The sequence below is a fragment of the Nelusetta ayraudi genome, unplaced genomic scaffold, assembly GCF_046127955.1.
Source record: "Nelusetta ayraudi isolate G7.1 ecotype Tasmania unplaced genomic scaffold, CSIRO-AGI_Nayr_v1 ptg000135l, whole genome shotgun sequence".
In the NCBI taxonomy this organism is placed as follows: domain Eukaryota; kingdom Metazoa; phylum Chordata; class Actinopteri; order Tetraodontiformes; family Monacanthidae; genus Nelusetta; species Nelusetta ayraudi.
Window position 1 is genome coordinate 18,072,251 of NW_027466185.1, and position 24,063 is coordinate 18,096,313.

The following is a 24,063-nucleotide window of genomic DNA, read 5'->3' on the forward strand; positions in this document are numbered from 1 at the left end:
GTCTGATCAGACGATCTCAGTGCCGTGAGAGAGACCATGTGAACTGCTCCTTCCCGACCAGAACCCTGACGGACTTCAAAGGTTGTCAGGAAGGTCAATATCAATCATGGCAAAGTTTTTGACATGCTGGACTTTCGTGACCGTGGTCATGAGGCGTCTCTGACACCAGATCAGAACATTGGGCTGAGAAGATGCAGTTTGACCCCGATATTGTTTCCCTCAAAAAATTCCCTTGAACGTAAATGTCTCCAAAATCATTTTTGGTATCAGCTGGTGTAGGCACAGAAAGAACCCCACTCTGTCTGTTTCGTTACATCCCTGTTGTGTGTTGTGCCCCCCTGGGGGGGTTCCCCAGGACTCCTGTCTCCTCTCTGCCCCCCCATAGCGCTGATGTCTCACTCCTGACATTGCTGCGAGAACGTACAAGGCAGCTTTTGATCAGGGTTTAGCGAAGCAGCACAGCCGAGTGTAGCGCCCCCAGCAGTCTGCAGCTCTGCGCCGCCGCCAGGCTCAGGCGTCCGCGAGGTTTTTATCTGACGTCTTGGCAAGACGCTCAGAGATTCGGGGTTGACTTCCGGACAGAAATAACCCCCCCTGCTGCGCGCCATGGAATTGGACATTTTGTCATGACAGGGGACATTGAGATGTGCAATTGCAGCTTTCACACATGACAGCATTAATTTGGCTTGAGCCTTTCACCGCTGATTCCTTTGCAAATGGCGTGCACCGGTCCCCCGCGGGGCCTCATTCATCTTCGGGGTGATGGAGACGGTTGCGTCGCGCTTCCTTTGTGTCCAGAGGCATGTTTGCCCACTCATTCACCCCTCTGTAACCTCGCAGCCAAATCCGAATAAAAGTCGGGCTAACTGTCCCCTGTTTTGAAGGTGTCCCTTGGGCCAAACTGCCACACTTTACTGTTGAGCTCCTCTTAACTATTCTGTCATCTTCATTTCATATTTTCCTATTCCTATTTTCCTCCTTCCTCTTTTACTGGCTCGTCTCTCGGTCTCTGACTGGGCGGACTCTGGGTTTTTGATCAAGACTGGTCAAGACTCAGCCAACACTGCAATGGCATGAATACAGGCATCGCTTATTAACTACCTTATTCAAGTTAATTAATCTTGCAGACCAGTCAGGCCTTGCCAGGGCAGGCCAACTCTTGTTAATTCACCTGCCTGCATGAATTGTTCTCAAGGTAATTTCAAGTCATGTTATGAAACCTTGTGGAATGTGTCATTTGCAATGCCGGTAAAGTAAAAGTGTGAATTTATGCCTTCTAGATGGGGATGATAACGATATACTTATTTTACCATTTCACGTCTTTAATGGATCACTCAGATACAGAGCTAAATCAATCTTGTGAAGCCCAACTCTATTTTTTTTTTTTTTTTTGATTCGCAATAGTTCTTAAAATTCCGACTCATTTCAGCACATTTCTTGTTTAAGTCAAAACTGAATGGCTTTTCATTCATTCATTCATTCATTCAATAATTTATTTATTTATTTATTTATTTAAATACATTCTAAGAAAATCATAAAGTCAACAGTGATGACTTGATGACGTGATGCACCAAGAATGCTGGTTGAGTAACTCTGATTGGTTGGCCTGAATGTGGTAGTTGAGGCAGTCGTCTGTCACATTCAGTCACCTGAGTAACGCTGGTTCAGTGGCATTTAGGTATCAGGCCAGTAAGTCCGGTGCTTCTGTCCTTCCCTTTCAGAGCCCGTGCGTGCCTTGCGGGGTCTGACGGCCACAGAGATCCAGCCGCGCCAGCTGTCTCTCCAGTGGGAGCCGCTGGGCTACAACCTCACCCGCTGCCACACCTACTCCCTGTCCCTGTGCTACCGCTACTCCATGCCGACGGGAGGCAACGGAGGGAACAACGCCACCGTCCGAGAGTGTCTGTCCGTGGACCGCAACACGTCGCACTTCACGCTGAGGGACCTGCCGCCGTTCCGCTCCATCCAAGTGCGGCTGGCGTTGGCCAACCCAGAGGGCAAGAAGGAGAGCAAAGAGGTCACCTTCCAGACAGAGGAAGACAGTGAGTGTCCACATTTAACTCCGTCCACCTGAATACAGCAGCGGGCCCTGCGTTTCACGTCTCGGCCTTCAGTGACATCGTACTTAGTCCTACCTAAATTAGATAGATAGATAAATAGATAGATAGATGGATAGATAGATAGAGCCGCATACAGTGTGCGCCATACACAACGTAGCACTCTTAGTCACCCTTAAAACCACAATAAAGTTGATAAATACTAAATTATTGAATAAATTAAAAAAAAAAACTGCTATCAGTACAATAAAGTGCACATTAACAAGGTCCGTAGTGCAGTCTTATTGAGCCAGAACAAATGACCTTCTGAACCTCTCAGTTCTGCAGTGCATCAAGAACACAATGATGCACCTCATACTATCAATACTGTCAAAACTCAAAAATAAAGGTTGATTTCAAGATATTAGCCAACAAAGTCCAGCAAAAGCACGCTATGTGTGCTTAAACAAGTTTGTCCAATAAACTGCGCATTGTTGTCGTTTCATATAAGACACCAACAAAAGAATAACGAAAAAAAACGATTCAATGAAAAAAAAATTGTAAACAGATTGTTTGCATTTGTTTTTGAGAGTATGACACAGCAAAACAATTGAACAATAACGCAGCACGTACATTTACATTTCAAATTGTAGATGATTGGGCAATTGACCTTCTCCTCCTTTCACCATTGAATATAGTTCAGTCTGTCCAACTCTCACGAGTGCTTAGCCAATCACAGTTCAGCTAGCCGTGGCATTGCCAGTTCTCCAGTTCTGTTTGGCTGCAACTGACTGTGGCACATTCACTCACGGCGCACAGGCTCCTGCGCATTAAATGTTCAATATGACATGAAAAAACTATGAATGTAAACTTAATTATCATATTTATGGTGGGAGAGGAAGTAACTTTTCTAAGTACTGTATATTTATACCAGCAGAGAAATCCTTGCTGGCCCTGACGGCCCACCACTGCTTGATTATGGTCGGGGTCGGAGAATCCGCCTGTTTGGCAAAAACCGTGCAACATCATTATGAAAATATGGTTCATTTGCGTGGATTGAAAGTCCTTTCTGTCGTAGCTACCTGGCCCGACCCCTCTAGATCTTTGAGGATTTCTCCAGGTCTGTGCTTCGCTCCTTCATGCTCAAATAATTATTGTGCACCGCTCCCACAAATCCATGCCTTTAGTCATTCAGCACCACACGTGGAGGAGAAAAATAACAAATATTGACTCACAAAGTAAGCTGGATCAGCGTTATAGGAGATCAGAATTTAAATGGAGAGCAGTGGAACATTAATCAGCGCAGGCCGTAGCCAGTAGCAAGAATAGGAGACTGATTATGCCCGCTCTCTCGTCTTAATATTGCCCCGCGTTCGTCAGCACATTAGGCACATTTGAATGCGCGAGTGGGAGTAAGAAAGGTCAAACACGGGTATTGTTATGTAGATTCAGCAATACTTTCCGATGTAATTGAATACCAACCTGGGATGTTCTTGACCCGGCAGACCGAGTGAACGGGAATGGCAGGTGTGACTGCGAAATTGCCCTTTCAAAGCGAATTACCGCTGTGATATTGTTTTACATCCAGTCTTACACCGGCGTTGGGCAATACCTTCGAGGGAAACGATACCAAGCACACATGCCCTAAATTGTCCTCACCATGTCGAGTCATGGTTCCAATACGAGGGTTGACATTAAATTTTGTGAATTTGTTCCAAATAATTTGTTGTTTTGAAAGTGTCAACTTGAAAAATATGGAATAAACAAGCTCCGAGTTAGTTGCTGCCAATTCTTTTCTCGATACTTTTGGGTGTCGGCGCAGAAGAAAAAGTTTTGGCTTTTTGAGCCGCTGAAGTCGAGTCTGACAGGCCCCAATCGGCTTGTCGACAAAAGAGCCAGCGTCATCATCAAAACTACAGTAATTGAGCCACAGCTGGTGACAGCTCCTCCTGCCTGCTTCCTACTGGGCCCAGGAATCAAAACACAGCAGCAGTGCGTCTGGGCTTTGTCTCAGCTGCACACTGAAAGCAAAAATTGGCTGTCTGGGTTTCATGGATGCAGCAGGATTTTCTTCCCAACCTTTTTGAGGCTCGCTAGCCCACATATATTGGTGTTGCCATTCTGGATTGAAGTTGCTTTTTTTAAAAAAATCAGGGCAGCAATACAATAAAAAAAACAACAAAAAACAAAACAAAAAAAAAACATTGATTCTTAAAGAATCCCTCGTCCTTTGTTTCTAATAAGTGCAACTCAAACCAAAATTCTGATGGAATCATAACCCCAAAGTTAATATCTGAAATCTGGACTTCTGGTAGCAAACAGAAGCTCTGAGACAACCTTGCACGTGATACGAGACCCACGTCAAAGGAAATGTCTGGCGAAGTTTTCATTCATTACTTTCCCATAAATTTCTGTTTCCATTTCCACCACCAAAGCCAGATTAAGAAGTGACTACATGAACAGTGAAGGAGGTGTGTGTGTGTGTCTGTGGGAGGGAGGGGGTGTCTACCAACCGGGCTCCTGCCTGAGGGCCCAAACTTTCCACGAGGGTTAATTGGTTTTTGAAAACTTGAAAGTGCAACGTCGGCGGAGGTGGGCCCAGCTTTATTAGCTGATGCTGCTCTGCATTAGTCAGTCTTATTATTTGGTCTTCTCATCCCTGCCTGAGGCTACATTAGCCTTTGCTTTTCTGATGCTCCGTAATTATCCAGGCAACAAACTTATGGCAGTGAAGTAAGAATAAAAAGTGTGGCCTATAACACAGCCCTGGCATGATCATGACCCGACTGTCTCAGGGTGTGTTCACACTGCGGCCAAAAGTGGCCCAAATGTGATTGTCACAATTCCATGCTGGGGGAGGCGGGATCGGACGTGACCACATGATCCGGTGCAGCCGCTTGCGGTGGTGCTGATTAACTCCTGCCTTTCCAACGCACTGAATAAAATCTCACACAGGGTTTCCACTCTTCAGGTTCAAATGCGTCCATCATTTTAACTGGACGGGTTTGCAATTTGTCCTTGTCGTATTTTGCTGTTTGTTGTTTGGGTGGCACTACAAAGCATCAACAACAACATCAAACTCATCAAACAACAACAACAACAAATTGTTTGTTTGTTTGTTTGCAGAGTTACGTGGGAATTTCTTTTCAATTTTTGTGTCGTGATACTGACCAAGTCAAAAAACAAAAGGGAGCAACGTCCTCTGTTTCACTCTTGCTTTCTGTTAGTAAACTATGATGTGTTTGGAATTTCCTGACAGCGTCCCCCTCGCACATAATTCTGCTTTTCATTCTTTCTTTCTTTTTTTCTTTTTAAAAAAAAATGAAAATTGAAAGTCATGTCAAGTTTGCTCAGTGCAAACACGTGAGACCGCATCACTCTCATTTCCTGTGTCAACCTCACTGTCTCTATATGCTCTAAGGAAATGTGTGTTTGACACTCTGGGCGCCGACCCGTCCTCCTTTGTCACACTTTCGGTGGGAAAAGAAAAGGTTCATACCCCGGTCTTTGTGGATTCGAAACGCGTCAATTGATGTTGCTACCAAAAGTTTTAGAACTTACTTCTTTTGAAGTTGGAAGTTTGGGAGGCGTCTCGTTAAGCAGAGCAACAAGCGCCGGTATGCAGAACGCTCGGGTAGTTTACCGGCCGGATTACTCGGCCAGTTTCTCTGCAAGGTGATTGAGGTGGTAAATAAGAAAAATTGACTGTCACCCTCTGCGACGCGGCAGTCTGTTATCCAGCGGCGGGAAGCCAGAATCTCAATTTGTCCCGAAGGTTCCGAGCAGACCCCCACCAAACCACCACCACCACCTCATCACCTCCATCCTGCTCCCGTCTCTTCCCACCACCTCCTTCTGTCTTCTGCCTTTGCCCCCCTTATCTATCTATGTATTTATTTTTTGGGGCCTTGGCCCTGTCAGTGTGTTTTTACCCCTGGGAAAACGGGGCCGCGGGAGTCCATGAAAGATTCAAAGATTTTTATTTGTCACATGTCACATTACATGGCAGTGAAATGTTGGTGTGGCAGAAGCCGACGGGATTTTTCAGTAAAGGGTTTTGAAAAAAATGTTTTTGAAAAGATTTAAAAAGTGGGACGTAAATGTAAGAAGGGCATGTCTTTCTAGAACTTGGTGACTGTCACAATTTCCACTGCAGTACAAGCACAAATGTAACAAAATTGTCTTATTGTACATACATATACAACTGGTATCAGTGTCGTAGTATTGGCACATATTTTACGAGTAGACTACTCGACCCCAGTATTGGTACCGATACTTGATACTGGTATTGGTATGGGTGCATAAAATTCATATATTACATATTCAAATAATATATGAACGTACATGATAATGTCTTTTACGTTTCAATAAAGTGCCAGTGATTGTTGTGTCAAACATCGTCTTCTTTGGCTCAAAGCTTGTGTGTTTTCTGCTCCGCAGTCCCCGGTGGCATCGCTCCAGAGTCTCTGACTTTCACCCCGCTGGACGACATGATCTTCCTCAAGTGGGAGGAGCCCGTGGAGCCCAACGGGCTGATCACCCAGTATGAGGTGGGTGAGATGAAAAACCCCAAAAAAACAAAAACAACAACTGGAAGCTGCGTCTAATCCTAATCCTCTGCAGGTGTAGGCTGCTGTTTTTCTTTTCTTCCTCCCTTCGCCAGTGTTTATTTTGTTCACCCTCCCTCGCTTCGCTGTGATGACTCCAATCGAGGGTATTTCTCTGCCCACCACCTTCCCTCCCACCCTCCTCTATGGGCTTTATCTCCCTCTTCTTTGTTGCTCTTTTTGCTCCTCTTTGCAGTTCGCAGGATCGACTGTACTGCGTTCTCGTTGTAGTGAAGTCGCAGAACTTCGGGGCTGTAATTATATTGGGGGAGGGGGGGTTGGGGGACAACGACTCTAATTACTAATTTGCCTGAGAGATGCCTCTGCGAGGGGGCAACTTTAAATGCTTCTAATTAATTATTGAAGGCCCCCATATCAACCTCTGGACCTTTCCGGCGTCTGCGCCGCTGCAGAGCCGTTTCCCCGCGAGTGGGACGTGAGGACGCACTCGGCGCCGAACAGATGGTCACCTGATGGGGAGGGAAGCTGCTTTCCATTGATAAACAAAAGCAGGGAAAAGTGCGACGTTGGCGGCGACGGGCAGACTATTGAGCAGCGCTTCTGCTCCTCCAACAGATGAGATGTCCTTGCCTGTAAACCTCAAACTTGACAGACAATGCTGAGGACTTTGGGGGGGATTTTTCAATGTCGCCACACTGTGTTTGACCAGAGCTGCTTCTGCTGATGCTACACGCCCGCGTCACGGTTGGTGTTGGTTGTTGGCAGATTGCAGAGAACTCCGGGTTGCAGGTTTTCAAAAGCTGTTTCTTCAACTTCATGGGAAGTAAATGGACGGAATGAGCATCGTATTCATTGGACAGTGCGGCCCAAACTTGAGCGCTTACCGAGAATGTTTTATTTTGTCTGAAAGTTCTGTCTTGCAGTTGCAATGATCAGTATGCGTTCTTTATTTGTGGGGGTGTTATATGCACCTCAACAAATGTAACCTGTTCACAACAGCGAATCCTTTGTCGGCGGTCCCACAGTGCGACGCATCGCTGTTCAGAACAGCATCAAGGTGCGAGAGGGCGATGGAGTCAGAATGCGCTGCGATTAACGCAGCTATTGTCGAGAACGCGAGTCAGCAGTCTCACACACGCAAGTGCTTCTACTTATGGCAGTTGAGACTGATGGGAAAAAAAATGTTGCACAGGAAAGAGTGACGTCTTACCTGTGCAAGATATAACATTAAGCTTGATCTGGAGTGAAAATGTATTATTCTTATTTCTTTGGTGAATGGCAAATAAATAGGACCAACTGAACAGGCCTATTGTGATGGAATCCTTCCCCTCTGTGAAACCCCTGAACTGTTTTTAGGTATGGGAGTAAATAAATTAGCAGGAATGATGAACTGCAATTACACTAATTGCTTAAGTTTTTGTTTTGTTTTTAGGAATTCATGCTTTCTACATTTCATTTAGCGTGACACGGTTGTGCAGCGGTTAGCGCTGTCGCCTCACAGCAAGAAGGGCTCCAATTCCCTGCTTTTCATGTTCTCCTGGTGTCTCTGTGGGTTCTTCGGATTCCTCCTCCAGTTCAAAAACATGCATGTGAGTCAAAGTGAGTCAGGGGTGTTTTAGGTTCTGGGCAGCCGACCCAAAAAGAAGACAGTTTTCAGACTGAAACATATTCCTTGTAAAAGCAACTGCTGCTTTGTTCATTTATCCTCCTCCCCCCTGTGGCGCTTGATTTTTCTCATTCTCTCTGCCAGCGAGCTGCCAAGTGACACTCTTGCATGACGAGACCGTGGCACAGAATCTTCCCCGAGTCTGATTATCAGTAGCTAACTGCGGCCCGAGATTTATTAGATCTGCTCTGCAAGATGACATCTTTTTTTTACAGCGGGCTGAAGATTAATTGAAAGGCGTCGCTTGCGAGAAGGACTTTTTAATAAAACGCCATCGAAAATTCCCGCTTTGAGGTGTGAGTCATAAATGAGCTGCGAGTGGTATGAGGGATTTGCCTGCAGGCTTATGCAACGTGGACACGGATCGGTTCTGACCCAACAGCCCTGAGAGTTGAGAAATACTGACTGTGACCTCGTTTGAGAAAAAGCTAAATCTAAAGTTTAAAATCCGATTGGAGCCGTTGGAAAGTTTTATCGTGTACATCATTTCAAGAGCTTGCGAAGGTTTTCATGTCCTCTTTGGAAGCACTACATGGACTAAGGTGACGGCTGGATGGTAGTCAGTTCACCACTTAAAGATCAAATGTATAAAATGTGGCTTGACTTATTATTTTTATATTGGTAAAAGTTTAATATACTTCCTATAAATACATTGATATAAGTGTATAATCGCAGAACAATAAAAGTAATTTGGTTTTCCTACTCATAGAACAGTTCTCATTTATATACAAGAGTGTGAATATAGCAAGTTAGCTGCCATCTTGAACTGCCATATTTCTACGGAAGCCTGGTGTGGACAATCCGGTTGCCTGACAGCGTGTTTCGTAATTATGGTGAACACTCGCGTCTTCTAATAAACCAACAAAGAAGAAGGTGGACGAGGTATCCAGGTCTATGTTGCAGGCCAGACTAGCTCACTGGCAAGCTCAGTAGGGGGGAGAGAGTGAAAGACGCAACATGTCGCTGTTTCTTCTCAGGATCTCCAAATATCTTTAAGTCTTCAATGAAATTATCTTTACCTTCAGATGGCTCCTCATTAGATTCAGCGGTGATCCTTGAGCAACCCCTGGGATAAATTGTTGTAATTTTGTTTGGTCAACTGGTTATTTTTGAGGAATTTTGTTTCATTGTCAGATCTTTTGATGGCAAAAAACAGACCTGCATCCAACATATAGAACTGTGCCAAATGAAAAATGGTTTAGTTTCATTTTTATTGAACAAATTTTGCTGAACAAAAAGTCAAATCTAGATCACAATTTATGGTTATGCATTGCATAATTTTAGCTAACATTGGCACGTCCAGCTTGTTTCCTGGAAATTCAGATGCTTGCGGCACTCAACGCTTACATCATCATCACAGCATTTGTTGCTTGGCTCACCAGGCTGGACAAAACTTTGGTATCATCACTGAAGGTTTGTTTCGGTGATGAACCTTCTGTCTGTCATCACCGAAACCAAGATGCTTCACACTGGGTTGGACTCCTATCTGTGAGTGTCGCTTTCGCCGTCCCCTTGCAAACACTTTCCATCTGCTCCTGACCAGATGGACTTTTGAGTTGAATCCAAAAAATATTTTTCCCAGTTTAGCAGCTTTTATAAGTACTTGGCTGCTTTAAAAAGCTTAATTAACCACCGTTACATCTACCAAGATGAGTCTTGACTCATTTCATTAGTGCTCTGATAAGCACTGGCATTTAGCACAAAGCATCAAAATGTCTTAGCAAGTATTCCCACCCTGACTTGCAGATCAGCTACCAGAGCATCGAGTCGTCCGACCCTGGTATCAACGTGCCGGGGCCTCGTCGCACCGTGTCCAAGCTGAGGAACGAGACCTACCACATGTTCTCCGGCCTCCATCCCGGAACCACGTACCTGGTGTCGGTCCGAGCGCGGACCACCAAGGGCTTCGGCCAGACGGCGCTGACCGAGATCACCACCAACATCTCAGGTGAGCGTTTGGTGGAAATTTCCTTACCCGTTTTTGTTTTTGTTTTTTTTACTTCAAAACTGAGGAAAATTGAGATGAAAACCAAAAAAAAAAAAAAAAAGTTTTGATCTCTACAGACGATGGCAAAAAAAAAAAAAAAAACCCTAAGAACAACAACAAAAAGTGTACGCAATGTCTTGTCGCACTCGTCTGTTTCGAGGAGCGTTTTGATTGAATATCTCATGCCGCCAAATTATACAAATTATCTTCACTTTCCTCGCCGCCGAACGGCTCTCGCACCTTCCTTTGATGAAATAATGGTGCACCTGAATTATGGAGGTGCTACAAGTGTTCCATTTGTACGCTCTCCGGTGGAATCGGCTTTGTTCAGCCGGCATCGCGCCAGTCGGCGTGTGTTTACCATTCAAAGGCGGCGATTGAGAAATTGGAGCAGCGGCACCAGCAGTGAGGGATAAAGGTTGCCGGTATGGATCTTCAGATGGGCGTGCAAATGAAAAAAATGTGCGTCTCCGGGGATTGTGGATGACACGCGTCTACAAATGGGTGTCTGCAAGCTGTTTTTGCTAATTGTGTTTACCCGCCTGTAACGAGTTGCAGCACTGTGATGCCTCGCCGTGAGAGAGAATGCAGGGAGTAAGCAAAGCGTGTGAATGTGAGTTTTTATTTTTTTTTTATTTTTTTTTTAGTTCAGGGGAATTCATGAAGGGAGTAGCAGTGAAATAGGCAACTCTTCTGGGAAAACTTTGGCGTGATTTTTTTTTTTTTTTTTTTTCACGCGGGCCTTGGAGGAGAGCCAGATGAAAAAGTCAGAGGAGCAGTACTTCCATTTTTTTTTTTATTGATTTTTTTTTTTTTATTATTTATTTATTTTTTTATGAGCAGACTAAAATGCCAAAGGGCCCTAGAATTCACGTCAAGACTGGCCTTTTTATGCCGTGGATGGTTTCTGTTATCAAAAGAAAATGGTTTCATGGAAAAAAATAATAATAACGATGCAAAACTAAAATTCTGAGGCGTCTTTGAAGAAATGTTTGTCCAGTATTCTGCTATAATCTAGCAATGCCTTTCAACAGTAATGTGTCCGAATAATGAATTTTACTGTCCAAAACACACTAGAAATCAGCCCTTTGTGATGTCATAAAGACGTCTGATACATCGCTCAGATTAGTTACTTTGTGTAGTTTCCTGCATGAGACAATGAGTCTCATGTAGTAGTGCACTCATTGTGCACCACTTCCATGTATATTATTTATATATTATGCATATTTATGAATTCATACAGATATAGTCAGGAAGCATCAGGTTTTATTTGATCTTTTTTTTTATTTTTATATCATTTGTATCTCTATTTTTATGTTATACCGTGTCGTTGTCTCTCTTTATGCTATAGTTGAGCTCTTTGCATGCCTTTTATTTATTACACGAGTTCCCTTGTAAAGCTGCAAGAAACGCAAATTTCTCCTGGATATCAATGAAGTCTCTCCCTCTCCCTCTCTCTCTCTCTCTATATATATATATATATATATATATATATATATATATATACGATGACTGCTCTTGTTTTGGCGGTGGTGGTGTTGTTGCTGCTGTGTGTGTGTGTGTGTGTGTGTGTGTGTGTGTGTGTGTGTGTGTGTGTTTGAACAAAAATCACACACACACACATGGCAGCGAGGCAGCAGCGGCAGCGGCCCCTACGCAGAGGACAGGATGGAGCTGAATTCACAGAAAATGCGGCAGTGCCTTCCCACAGAGTCGGTTTTTGTGCCCGAAGATTGTAATCAGCAGGATTCAATCGCAAACGCATTTCTTTGATTCTCCACGGCTCTCCCGTCGCCGCTGCCGTCTCTCCGTCTCTCGCTCCCTCAGACGGAAACGGGAGGTTGGCGTTAACTTTGAATAGTGTTTTCTTTTTTGTTCACCAGCAGCTCCTCGTACATTCTGCACAGGATGCCTTTTAAAAAAAAAAACGGAGGCTCGCGATAATGAAATAGCATTTTAATTTCACCTCCGAGCTCCAACCCTCACAGCTCGCACTCTTTTACTTTACTTTTCATTGTGCGAAAGGCCCAGAGGGAGTTTCGCTTTTGAAAAGTGTGGAGAGAAAAAAAAATAATAATAAAGAAATAAATAAAAAAGATTGAGCACCGTGTGAAATTCAGGCTTAACGTGGCAGGATGGGATGCACTGTACAAATTCATGTAATCACTGCAGCCGTCCTCCTTAGTCCTGTCTGGAGAAATATTCCAGCGTTGGACAAAAGTTTTGGGACACCTCATTCATTTGCGATGTACTGACTTACTTAATGTGCTGACTACATGAGTTTACAAGTGCAAGTTTATTTTAACGAAACACACCAGCATTTATCCACGCGCTGCACGTGCACCGTTCACTCCAGCTCAGTCAGCGCTGGATGTTTCAGAGAGATGAAGACGTCCCTTGTGAGACGTTCAGAGTACAAAAACAACAAGTTCATTTTCTTCATTTGACAACAACTGAACAATAGTCATTTTCAGTTTGTGTGCCGCTAGGCAAATATTTCATGAGCAAAATTTTATTTAATTTGATACCAAGTAACTTCCCTGACACAAATATTGATACTTTTTGGCTATAAAATGAAAATGGGGGTTATTTTTTCTTAAATTATGTAAAAAAAAAAAAATGGGCATGGCTACTTCTTGATGAAAACAATATAATCAACATATTTTTTTTAGAATATGGATTTTGAAAAAATATGTTTCCCGAATTGAAGTAAATGATTTTCGATACAATACAATGTTTCATTATTTGAAATTATGATGCACCATTGGTGGTGAAAAGATGTTTCACTGATATCTTACCCCTCCAAAAAAAAGTCCAGTTCACCAGTTGGAGCAGGTGTGGTGCAGCCAGTCGAATCATATCTGTGAATATCACACGCTTCCCGAAGAGCTACAAAAAGGCTTCACCTGCGAACAACAAGATCAGCAACCCGACTCGAAATCAGGAGCGGTATAAAACAAAACAAAGACACCCCGCCAGGTTCACATCTGTAGACTTTTCCAGCTGGGATCAATGGTTGTCGTAGCGCCAATACGCGTAGCCGTTATTTCCCCTCTTGTTTCCGTAGCACCTGCAGTCTGCAAGTCAGATGCTTTTCTAAAGATTTTGTGGTGTTAGTTGATGTTGTTAGTTGTGTTGATGTTAGTGTCCCAGCATGCCTTGCGGCTGCACAGGTGCATCACATGGGGCTGTTGGCATTTTCTGCCACAGTGTTTTTCAACCTTTTTTGAACCACGGCGTATTTATTACATTGAAGAAAACCCATGGCACACAGTCAACCATTAATATTAGAAATTGACACTTTTTAGCCCAATAATGACAATGTAGTCTTTTGATTTATTCATACTCACTCAGTTTGAAACCTGGACTTGTTTACATGCACACAAAGCTGATCTCCTGGTAGGAAACCAGGCTGACATTGCTTTTGAAGCGCAGTCACTCCACAGTGGAATGATACTTTTTTTAGACCAATTAAGTGAAATTGGATGATTTTTCACAACACACCTGACATGAGTTGCGTTTCCACAACAGTTTTTTTTTTTTTTTTTTTTTTTCGCAAAATAAAAGTGATATTTAAAAAAAAAAACACACACAGTACAATTGCAATTTGCAGGTGTTTCCATTGAACGGTGTGAAGCGCATTAGCCGAAATTCTCGCGGGCGGGCGGGCAGCCCAGGCCCCGCTGGAAGGTCATAACAAAAGTTAGCAGACAATCTGGCAACGAGTGAGTGTGGGGACCAGGGCTTATATGCAGCAGTGATGGCAGAGAGAAAGCAGGTGTGTCAATCAGGTGGAAACGTGCCTCAGCTGCACGCCAGCCAAGGGCACACTGAACCCAGCAGGCAAGATTGACAGGCGTGTGACAAACGCACCATTTTCACTTGAAGTGAACTGGTCATGTGACCCGTATGCACTAACGCGGAATGCGAAAAAGTCTTTCCATGACACTTTTGCGATATAACTCTGTATGGATACATCTGAAAAACCACCTCATGAGAGAATCAAAACCTTTTAGCCGTATTTGAGAGGTTTTTCCAAGTTCAGCTGTTTCCATGACCAGTTTTTTATTGCCATATGTAGGTGCAATTCTTAGGGTGATAGAAACGCAGCTACTATCTCGCGGTTGAAAAATTCCGTCCTATCTGATGCACAATCAGAAAGAAACATTCTGTCCTGGTGAAAAGTCTTTCCGGTCGTGACTCCCAGTGCTTGAAACGATGCGTCGTGCCTTCATCATCTCTCCCTACCTGAGTTCCATGCGGCTCTCCGTGCGTGGGCTCTCCACGTATGCACACACACACACACACGCACACGATCCAACACGTAGCGTCACATGACCTTTCACCAGGCTGAGCTGTGGAAAAACAAAACGCAGATGCAGCGGCGGTGTGAAGCTGCGCTGCTCCGGCTGCCGGAGCGTGAAAGCTGAAATCTGTTTTCCTTCCTTGATAATTCACGCCGGATTACGCCACCTAGCGCGTAGATTGCCGACCTCAGCTGTCGAGCATAAAGGTTCCGCCGCTGCCAGGTTACACAAGCGGGATGAAATACGCCCCCGGCCTGTGAAAAAGAAAGTAGAAAACACTCGCCACCTCCGTTCCCTTGCCTTCTCCACGTAGCCGTTCGCTCACCGACACACTCCAGCTGATTCACCCTCCCGGCATAAACACAAGACACTCGACCTCCTCGTCCCCGGGGCTTTTTGCCAAGGTTGTTCAGCTTCGAGATCCGGGCCTAATTATATTATAAGGGCCTCGTGGTTTTTTTTTTTCTTCTTCCTCTTCCTTTACCCTCTGAAGTCGGCCGCCGTTTCTTGTCATCATCAGTCAGTGGCGCTGTGTGGGAGGCCTCGGCACGGCGTTAGCACACGGGGGATGCCGCGCCGGTGATGAATAAAGGCGGCGTACTCTACATATTTTTTTTTTTTTAACGTAAGGCTGCGAAATTGCGGCGCAGCCCCCGTTTCCTCTTAAACTCCGGAATGAACGAGGCGAAGTGCAAGTAACGCGAAAAGAAAGTCAAAAAGAAATGTGTTGCTCCCAAACTGCTCGAGGTCTTGCGTTCCTCCTCCACAGGTTTTCCACATTTTTATTTGTATTATATTTTTTTATGTATGATATTTTCTTGCTCTAACTCTGCTGTGACCCCCCCCCCCCCAATGTTTCCTCTTTTCTCAGCTCCAGTCTTTGACTATGAAGACATCCCCTCTCCACTGAGTGAGACGGAGAGCACCATCACCGTGCTGCTGCGCCCGGCGCTGGCAAGAGGAGCCCCCGTCAGGTACGGCTGATGCAGCGCTAATCTGTTTGAATGCAATTTACGTAAGACGAGAATCATTTTTCTGTGCAAATAATCTGCCATGTATGAAAAGTGACAAAAGTCAGTTTCACTCACTCATTCCTGCATTGAACCCCAGTATAACCCGTTGGGTGAAATAATGATCTTGAAAGCTCTGCGATCACGATGAGTGCACGGAAATCAGTCATGGGAACATTTTAGTGTTGAATGAGAATTCCAGGTGTGCAAAATACTGTGTGAACACACTGAAAGTCGGCTGTTTTAAAGAGCCTGAAATATAAACTATGACGCTTGCTTGACTCTTTTATGTAGGCTGTATATTGCACACTGTATAGCCATTCTCTAAAATCACATTCCATTAGACATTCAAGACATCGCAGAATGTGTTCAGCACATCCTGACTGATTTTCCTGCACTAGTATTGTTCTTACAGCATTCCACTAGATTATTCCATGAAGCTGCTTATAATGGAGCTCAATGCAGGAATGAGTCAGTGAACCCAAACCTTGGAACGGCGGTGAAAATCAATCCATAAGTGGTGGTTTGTTCTTCTTGCTCCGGTCTGTCCTGGATAATGCGACCACGTCTGGGTTGGGCCATTGTTGAAAAGCAAAAAAACAAAAAAACAAAAAAACAAATCTCCTCCTGAGTCCTGACTCATCATGTCTGACAGTCTGGGAACGACAGCTCGCGACAGGCGCTCAAACGTCGGCCGGCTGACAGCCGTGTCACTTTAATAGGCGCCCGCACAATGCAGAGCTGAGGCAGGTGCGGGCGCCGCAATGCAAATATACTGACAAACGTCTGTCAGCAAAAAAATAAAGATATAAATAAAAACACAGACACCGCCTCCCCCAGTGGCGCTCGTGGCGTCGCTTGGGGGGGAGGGGGGGGGGCACTTTTTCAAAAGGTATTGATTTCATTTTAAAGATGGCGAGCGTTTCGGAATTAGAAGTGACAGAAGCTGCAACACAACTCAGTCAGACACCCAGACGGGCTGTAAACAAGCCCGCGGGGCCTCGGCCAAAGCTAATGATTGCCCAAACTGTCCATCACGGTTACCTGACTGGCTGACTGACGGCCCTCCCAGGATAAAAAAACAAACAAACAAAAAAACCCAAAGGCCATCAGAACTCTGAGAAGAATCATTTCCTTCAAAACCCCCAGGGCAAACTTCACTTGATTTTCTGTCTCTGCCTCTGTCGGTGAAGTCCTCAGATATAAGTGCATGTCCACCCGTCATTTCAAGGTCCAGTATGTAAAATTTGGCTTCATTTATGATTTTTTTTTATTGGGTAAAAGCTTACTGGCCATAAATACATTAATAAAGGTGTATACCCACAGTCCAATAAAATAAGTCCGTCATTTCTTGCTTTCATCATCTTCACTCTTATTTCCTCTTCATTTCCACTTCCCATTCCTCTGTAATTTGGGATTTTCAACATTGTCATATATAAGGTTAAAAAACAATGGGATGTGAAGATCTAGTGGAGTTATTTCTTCTGGGTCAGAGCGTCACATCACGCACCCTCTCTGTCTCTTATCGCGTCTTTTCCTTTTGTTTTCATAGCCAGTGAGGCCACGCGTGAATGTTACTGCACGTGAATCTCTGTCTCTTCCTGCCCACCAGAACAGCTGCATTATCACAATCATAAATAGTGAGAAGCAACGGCTCTATGATGGGCTAACGTGCAGCAACTTCAGAAAACACATGCAAATATGAAACAGGCTCCAAATGAACACTGGCATTAAAATGATGCTGAATGCAACCCTAATCTAACCCTGTCTGAGTGTGATTGACCTGCATCTGACAGTGGAGTGAAAAGCTAAATTACACAAGTGGTTTAGTTTTATTTTACTTGAATGAATAAAACTAAACAAAAGGTTTAGGTCCGTCACTGATAGTGGTCCTCTTAGAAACATGACATGATGGGAGTACTGGTAATGGAAGGTGACCCTCCAGATTTCGGGTTATATCCAGCAGAATTTCAGCTCACATTATCAGGTCCAGTTCAATGTATTTTGAGTATCACTTAACATGAGAAGAAGTCTTCACTGTTAAAAGCAAACTGATTGGTATGCTCATATTCTTACCACCTATATTAATATCCATAAATGGAAGGTAGGTTTAAGAGTTTCTAGATTTGTGACCTACGGTACTGTGACCAAGCTGTCTGGTGACAATAACCTCTTGCTGGTTTCCTCTCAGTGCCTACCAGGTGGTGGTGGTGGAGGAGGACGGCTCCCGCAAGGTGAGGAGAAGAGAGCTGGGCTCCGCCGACTGTTTCCCAACGCCCAACTCCCACAGCGCGCTGCCGAGCAAAGCGGCCCCCCACTACTACACGGCCGAGCTGGCCCCAAGCAGCCTCCCCGAGGCCACGCCCTTCACCGTGGGCGACAACCACACGTACAACGGCTACTGGAACAGCCCGCTGGACCCCACCAAGAACTATCTCGTCTACTTTCAGGCCGCCTCAAACTTCAGAGGGGTAAGAACCGTTATGTACCGGGAGTGCGGGGATTGTTTCAATGGAGCCTTTTAGGTTTTCTGCAGCTTTGAAAGCCAATTTCCATTTGTGTGGGGCGAGTCAGATGGCAAGAGGCAGGATGTTGGCAGCCTGCAACTGAAAGTATTCCCTCCGTATAAACAGGGTTTTATCTAACGCCAATCAACCTGCGTAGGTAATGCATTTTGTTTTCCCTTTTGCAAGTCTCTGGTTGAGTGGTTTTCAAAATTGGGGCCACTGGTGGGCGCTAGAGGGGGCCGCAGAAAATTGGAGACAAGATAAGAAAACAGATTCAAATACATAGATAAATAAATAAACAATCAAATGGAATTATATTTTAATTGTTTTAAAATAAAATACAAGTATTGTTTAATCATTATTATTGAATATAATCTATAGAATAATATGCCTGCCAGTCAAAATCATTGTTCAAGGTGTTGTGTGTGTGACGTACCGGTTTATGCCATTTATCAAGGTGATTTGCTCCTCAAGCTAATCTAGGTCGAGCAAAATGAACAGGTTTGTGACATAGAGACCAAATGAACGGACAAACAACCCAGTTGTGATAGACACTGCTGCAAAAACACCTCTGAATTGGCCAACTGAAGTAAGAAAATATAAGGCAGCATACATTAAGTATGGCTTTACAGCCATCCAGAATAAGGGGCCATGATTATCAACATGTTAGTTGACAGCATTCTTATTCTAAACACACGTCTAACAGAGTAGAAAATAAAAGTAAGGAAAAAACATTCCAAAAGTTAATGTTTCTTTCCATATTTTGGAGCATTGTCTGTTGGTTTGTGAAGGGGTGCCCGGCCAGAAGCTTTTTTGGGGGCCATGGCCTGGAAAAGTTTGGGAACCTCTGGTTTAATTGAGAATTTGGCTTATCCCGCTAAGGATGCACGTTTTTTAAAATGTATTTACTTATTTTGTGAAAACAAAATGTAAGAAATCTGGAAGGCCTTATTGTTACAATAAATGCAGAAAAGCAACACAGTTAGCCAGACATCAGATCGCCTCGGATTTCGATCCCTTCAGTCTGCGGGTGGGGAAAAAGTCGCTCGTTTTCTGTCTCTCTCGCAACAGAAAGCATCAAAAGAGCAACTTACCGTGGCATGAATAAGGGATGTGCGCAGGAGGCGAGAGAAAGTTTGTTTAATTCATCAGGCGCACATTCGCTCCACCAGATTTTTTTTTTCCCGTATCGGACTCGTGAGAGAACGCCTCAGGTTCCTCTCCCCGCCCGTCCGACGGTCTCATGAGGCACATGAGGTCCACAGCGAGTCGGCGGTCGGCCCTGACTGAAATTCAAATTCAACTTGTCAAAAATTCAGCAGTCACTTCCTGTCGTCGTTGAAAGCAGTTGGAATTAATTCTGTGTTCGGACCCAGTAGAGGTGGCGGAAGTATTCACATACATTATTCAGTAAAGTACAGATACTTGTGTAAAAAAAAAAATACTCGAGTATAAGTGATACAACTCCTATACTCAAGTAAAAGTAAGAAAGTACAGGTTCTGCACTCACCCTCCCACTCTTGATCTTGCCAGTGAACTACGGTGGCCTGCGCACACAAACCTGGATACCACTTTAATTTATGTATTTATGGGCAGCATATTAAACTTTAACCAATATAAAAATCACAAATCAAACCAAATTTTACACACTGGACCTTTAACAGAATTTGTATATTTTAAACACAAAAGTAACCAGCATGTTTGTCCGACGTAAGAAGTGGAAAGTACAGCTATTTGTGTACAAATGTAGGAACTAAAAGTAAAAAAGCCATCAGAAAAAGAGAAATCTGCTTAGAGTAACAAAGTATGTGTACTTGGTTACTTCCTGACTCTGGGATCCAGTCAGGAACTTAGCGAGTTTTGGCAGCTGTGAGGCAGGAAGGCCAATGAGGCAACAGAGCTGTTGATCTTTAATGATGATTTCCTCTCCGCTCTGTTCAAGCAAACAATTTCACCTCCCTTTGTGCGGCTGAAAGTTGATGGGTGGTGTAGAAATAAAGGCAAGGCGAGGGGTCTTTACAATTACGGTGAAAGAAATTAGCTGCACAGGGTGCATCGTTGGCCGTGCTGTCCCTGAATCGGAGCGGTAATTGCTTCGGCAGATATGATTCCAGCGAGTCGCGCTGCCAAGTTTGTTTGTTTTTTTCAGTTTTTTTTGATAAACGAACAGGAAAACAAACCCACTGTTTTTCCTCTCTGTCATATCCACCATCCACTAACCAGAAAAGCGCTACTTAGTGAACGTACGACAGCATTACCGACATGCTGATGTTTCTTTTTATTATAAACGTACCCTCGGGGGGATTCGCCCAGCACTGTAGCTGGCTTCTGGTCCGATTCAAACTCGTAGTTGTAGACCTGCGAAATATCGTCGACCTCAAAGCCGAAGAATTCGTCCTGTGAGGAGTTTATCGCTTACGTGAGCGACAGAAAAAAGGCCATTTCTTACAATTCTTAGTGTGCGCTAACATTTCACCGATGAAGATAGACGACTGTAAATGCATATATGTATACTTGGAGCTGTGCGGAATCACAATGATGCCCAATCGCAGAGTCTTAAACCCCACTGTCATTCTAAACCGTTGTGGATTTGTCGCTGTCCAAGAAAACAAGCCAGACAGACAATCTGACCCAATTAGTGTTCTTTCCCTCAGTGCTGCATTATCACTGACTTCAGTTCAGACTAATGCACTTTAAAAGCAGTTCGGTACGTCTCCAGCTCCTCAGAGCAATATGATGTGTACAAGTGCAGCTCTTGCGAGCGTTATTGCTGTTGCTTTTTATAGCGTAGAATAAAAATAAAGCTCTCCTTGTACCAAGGAAACATTGGAAAGGGACGTCAGTCAGGGACGATTTCTCTCAGACTTAAAGGGAAGCTCAACTCCCTTTAAAATGTAAAAATAAAATAAATGGTGAAATATATACTGTTATACGTATTTTCATTGTCTAAGACCAGTCGGAGACCTGTTCATTCAGAATCAGAAACTTCTCTCAGATAACATTTTCTTCCCGTGTTTTCTTGGCGTCTCTGTCCAGTAAAGTCCATTAAAGTCCATTAAAGTCGAGCCTCAGTGGGCTTCATCAGAGCAGCATATGATTGCTTTTTCTTTCACTGGAGTGAAGCTAGACTATCATCGGGTAAAAGCTACATTGAGTCCCGCCCCAAGGTGCTCCGCTTCCCTGGGATGCTGCGTTATGATTGGATAGTCTGAAAGCCTTTTTGATTGACATTTAGCTGGAAATGCACACACGGACGGCGGAACAGTTTCGGGTGCAACCCCACTTTAGACTAGATTGACAACAAGCCAGCTGCACACAGTGACACACAATAGACCCACAAATAAATACAAATAAATGGACAAATTGTATGTTGAATCCAAAAATGAGCTTCCCCTCTTTGAAACACAAGCACTGGCGCTGTCACATCGATGGAGTGATGGTGCAGGCAATGGCACGTTGCATGTTCCCCTACATGCGGGCCAGAAACATGAGCTCCCTCCCACGGTCCAAACATGCACATTAACTCCCATCGTTGACCCCGCTTGCAATTGTGAGCGAGATTGGCACGAGTGTTTAGCCGCTGTTTTCGAGCGGCTGAAAACATCATTACCGCTGCTTTTAAGCTGTACGAGCGAGTGAGCGAGCGCTTGACGATGTGAATATGCATGAATCAGGAAGTAGGGAGAAAATATCCAGAAATATATATATATAAAAAAAAAAAAAGAGTTAAAAGCCTGTTGGCGGGAAACAAATGGTGCAAGTGTTCTGGTCTGTTCTACTTCTCGCCTGTTTTATTTTCAGGCTGAAGGTCAAAGTTTTCAGCAGTTATTGACCCACGTGCCGATCCAGTTTGTGCAGTGTTTGTTGTTGTTGTTGTTGTGCTAGCTTTCTTTCTTTAATGAGAAAATACCAAGAGCTCAAAAATACATTGTGCTATGGGATCGTTTTTCGCAAAATAAAAGCGAGAAGCACAATTGCGATTTGCAGGTGTTTCCATTGAATGGTGTCAAGCGCATCAGCCATAATTCTCCTAAAATCTTGCGGGATGAGGTTTACGAGAAATATATATATTTTTTGTTTGTTTACGTTTGTTTGCTGTCCAGAATGGTTGTTATATGTTTCTATTTGATTACTTGTAAAAAAATATATATATATATATTTAAATATGTATATATATATATATATATATATGTATATATATATATATATATATATATATATATATATATATATATATGTATATATATATATATATATATATATATATAAATATGTATATATATATATATATATATATGTATATATATATATATATATATATATATATACATATATATATATATATATATATACATATATATATATATATATATATATATATATATATATATATATATATATATATATATACATATTTATATATATATATATATATATATATATATATATATATATATACATATATATATATATATATATATATATATGTATATATTCCGTGCTCCAGAACGCACTGTTTCCACTTGAAGTAAACTGGTCACATGACCTTGTACGTTACGTCCGCTGACGTGTAGATGTGAAAAAAGTGTTTCCAAGACACTTTTGCGATATACCTCAAATATGGATACGTATGAAAAACCACCTCATGAGAGCGCCAAAACTTTTTAGCCATATTTGGGAGGTTTTTTGAAGTTTAGGTGTTTCCATGACCGTTTTTTTATTGCGATATTTAGGGGGTCATGGAAGTGAGTGTCAAACTCGTCTGTTGAGTTCAATCGCCGCTATTGGGGAAGCGCTGTTGATGTTGGCAATCCCAAAAAAAAAAAAAAAACTTAAAAAACTCACCTTGACAGAGGACGCGCTGCCAGCCGCCACTTCAATGACCCCGTGGCCGGAGTAAATATGACCTCCCTGTCAGCGCGGAGAGATGAGCAGAGACACAGTCTCCCCTCGAAACAGATTTCCAATTAAAGAAGGCAATTTGGCAACCGTTCTCAGGTGAAAGGATTTTTTTTTTTTCAACTCCAATTTCGGAGCACAGATTAGCATAATTGCCCATAAAGGCTGATTTAGCTTCCTTAAATCTTAATTTGGGTAACATGGCCCCTTCATCTCACCGAGGTGGCACTTTTTTGGGGGGAGGGCGGCGAAGTCAATCAGTGAGCGCCAGGTGCGGGACTTCACACGGCGGAGCCGGAGCGAAGGTCTCTCATATCACAAGGAGATGTCACCCACTCGGAAATTTCAATTACTTCCCCTGCAGCAAAAGGTCTGGATGACTTTGACACTCGCGTCTGCCTCCTCGGCGCGCTTTCAGCCATACAAACTCTGGTATAATTACCTTTGCACGGTGGTTCGTTTTTTTGCATTGTGTCCTGCTTGAATTTGTATCCAGCGGAGAAAATTAACTTTGATTTAAATCTATTTTTTTCTCTCTCTCTCTCTCTCTCTCTCTCTCTCTCTCTCCCTCGATGACCCGCAGGAGACCAGAATAAACTGCATCCGGATTGCTCGAAAAGGTATAACATGGCCTTCTCCTTATGTTTAAAGTTGCAATTGAATTCTCGCTTTTGATCGGCATCCGATTGACCGTTGTTATTGTTTTGTGATCAGACACAGGCCCCTTTTGGTTTCTAATCTATTTAACGAGGTTGCATCAGCGTCGCTGACTTTCAGTAAAGCTCAGGACTGGAAGGAAACTAGAACAATATTTGGAGAGCAGACTATTTCGGATTTTTGTAAAACCAAAAAGCAGAAAATTGGACCACCAAAATCTGACCACAAAATCTCCAGGAAGCCTAAACTTCTCAGGGGGAGAAAAAATGAAAAAAGGACATTTTCCCTCTAGATTTTGTTGACTTCCAAAATGGAAGTGACTGCCCAACATTTGAACACACACAGTGTCTCTTGTGAAAACCATTTAAGTCCCTCTGTTACTTTTTAAAATAATTGTACTAAAAAGAGAAGCTGGCAAAAAGACAA

General features: G+C 43.4%; 1 protein-coding gene across 8 annotated transcripts in view; it reads left to right on the forward strand.

The window, feature by feature from the left end:
• ptprua (protein tyrosine phosphatase receptor type Ua) overlaps positions 1–24,063 on the forward strand; it is a 219,305-nt gene that overhangs the window by 145,064 nt on the left and 50,178 nt on the right. For all 8 annotated transcript variants that reach the window (XM_076011676.1, XM_076011680.1, XM_076011677.1 and 5 more), the window contains exons 8-13: positions 1,722–2,042; positions 6,477–6,586; positions 10,017–10,218; positions 15,436–15,538; positions 17,766–18,045; positions 23,564–23,600. In XM_076011676.1, coding sequence (XP_075867791.1) covers positions 1,722–2,042; positions 6,477–6,586; positions 10,017–10,218; positions 15,436–15,538; positions 17,766–18,045; positions 23,564–23,600 — 1,053 coding nt within the window. The remainder of the gene's footprint in view (positions 1–1,721; positions 2,043–6,476; positions 6,587–10,016; positions 10,219–15,435; positions 15,539–17,765; positions 18,046–23,563; positions 23,601–24,063) is intronic.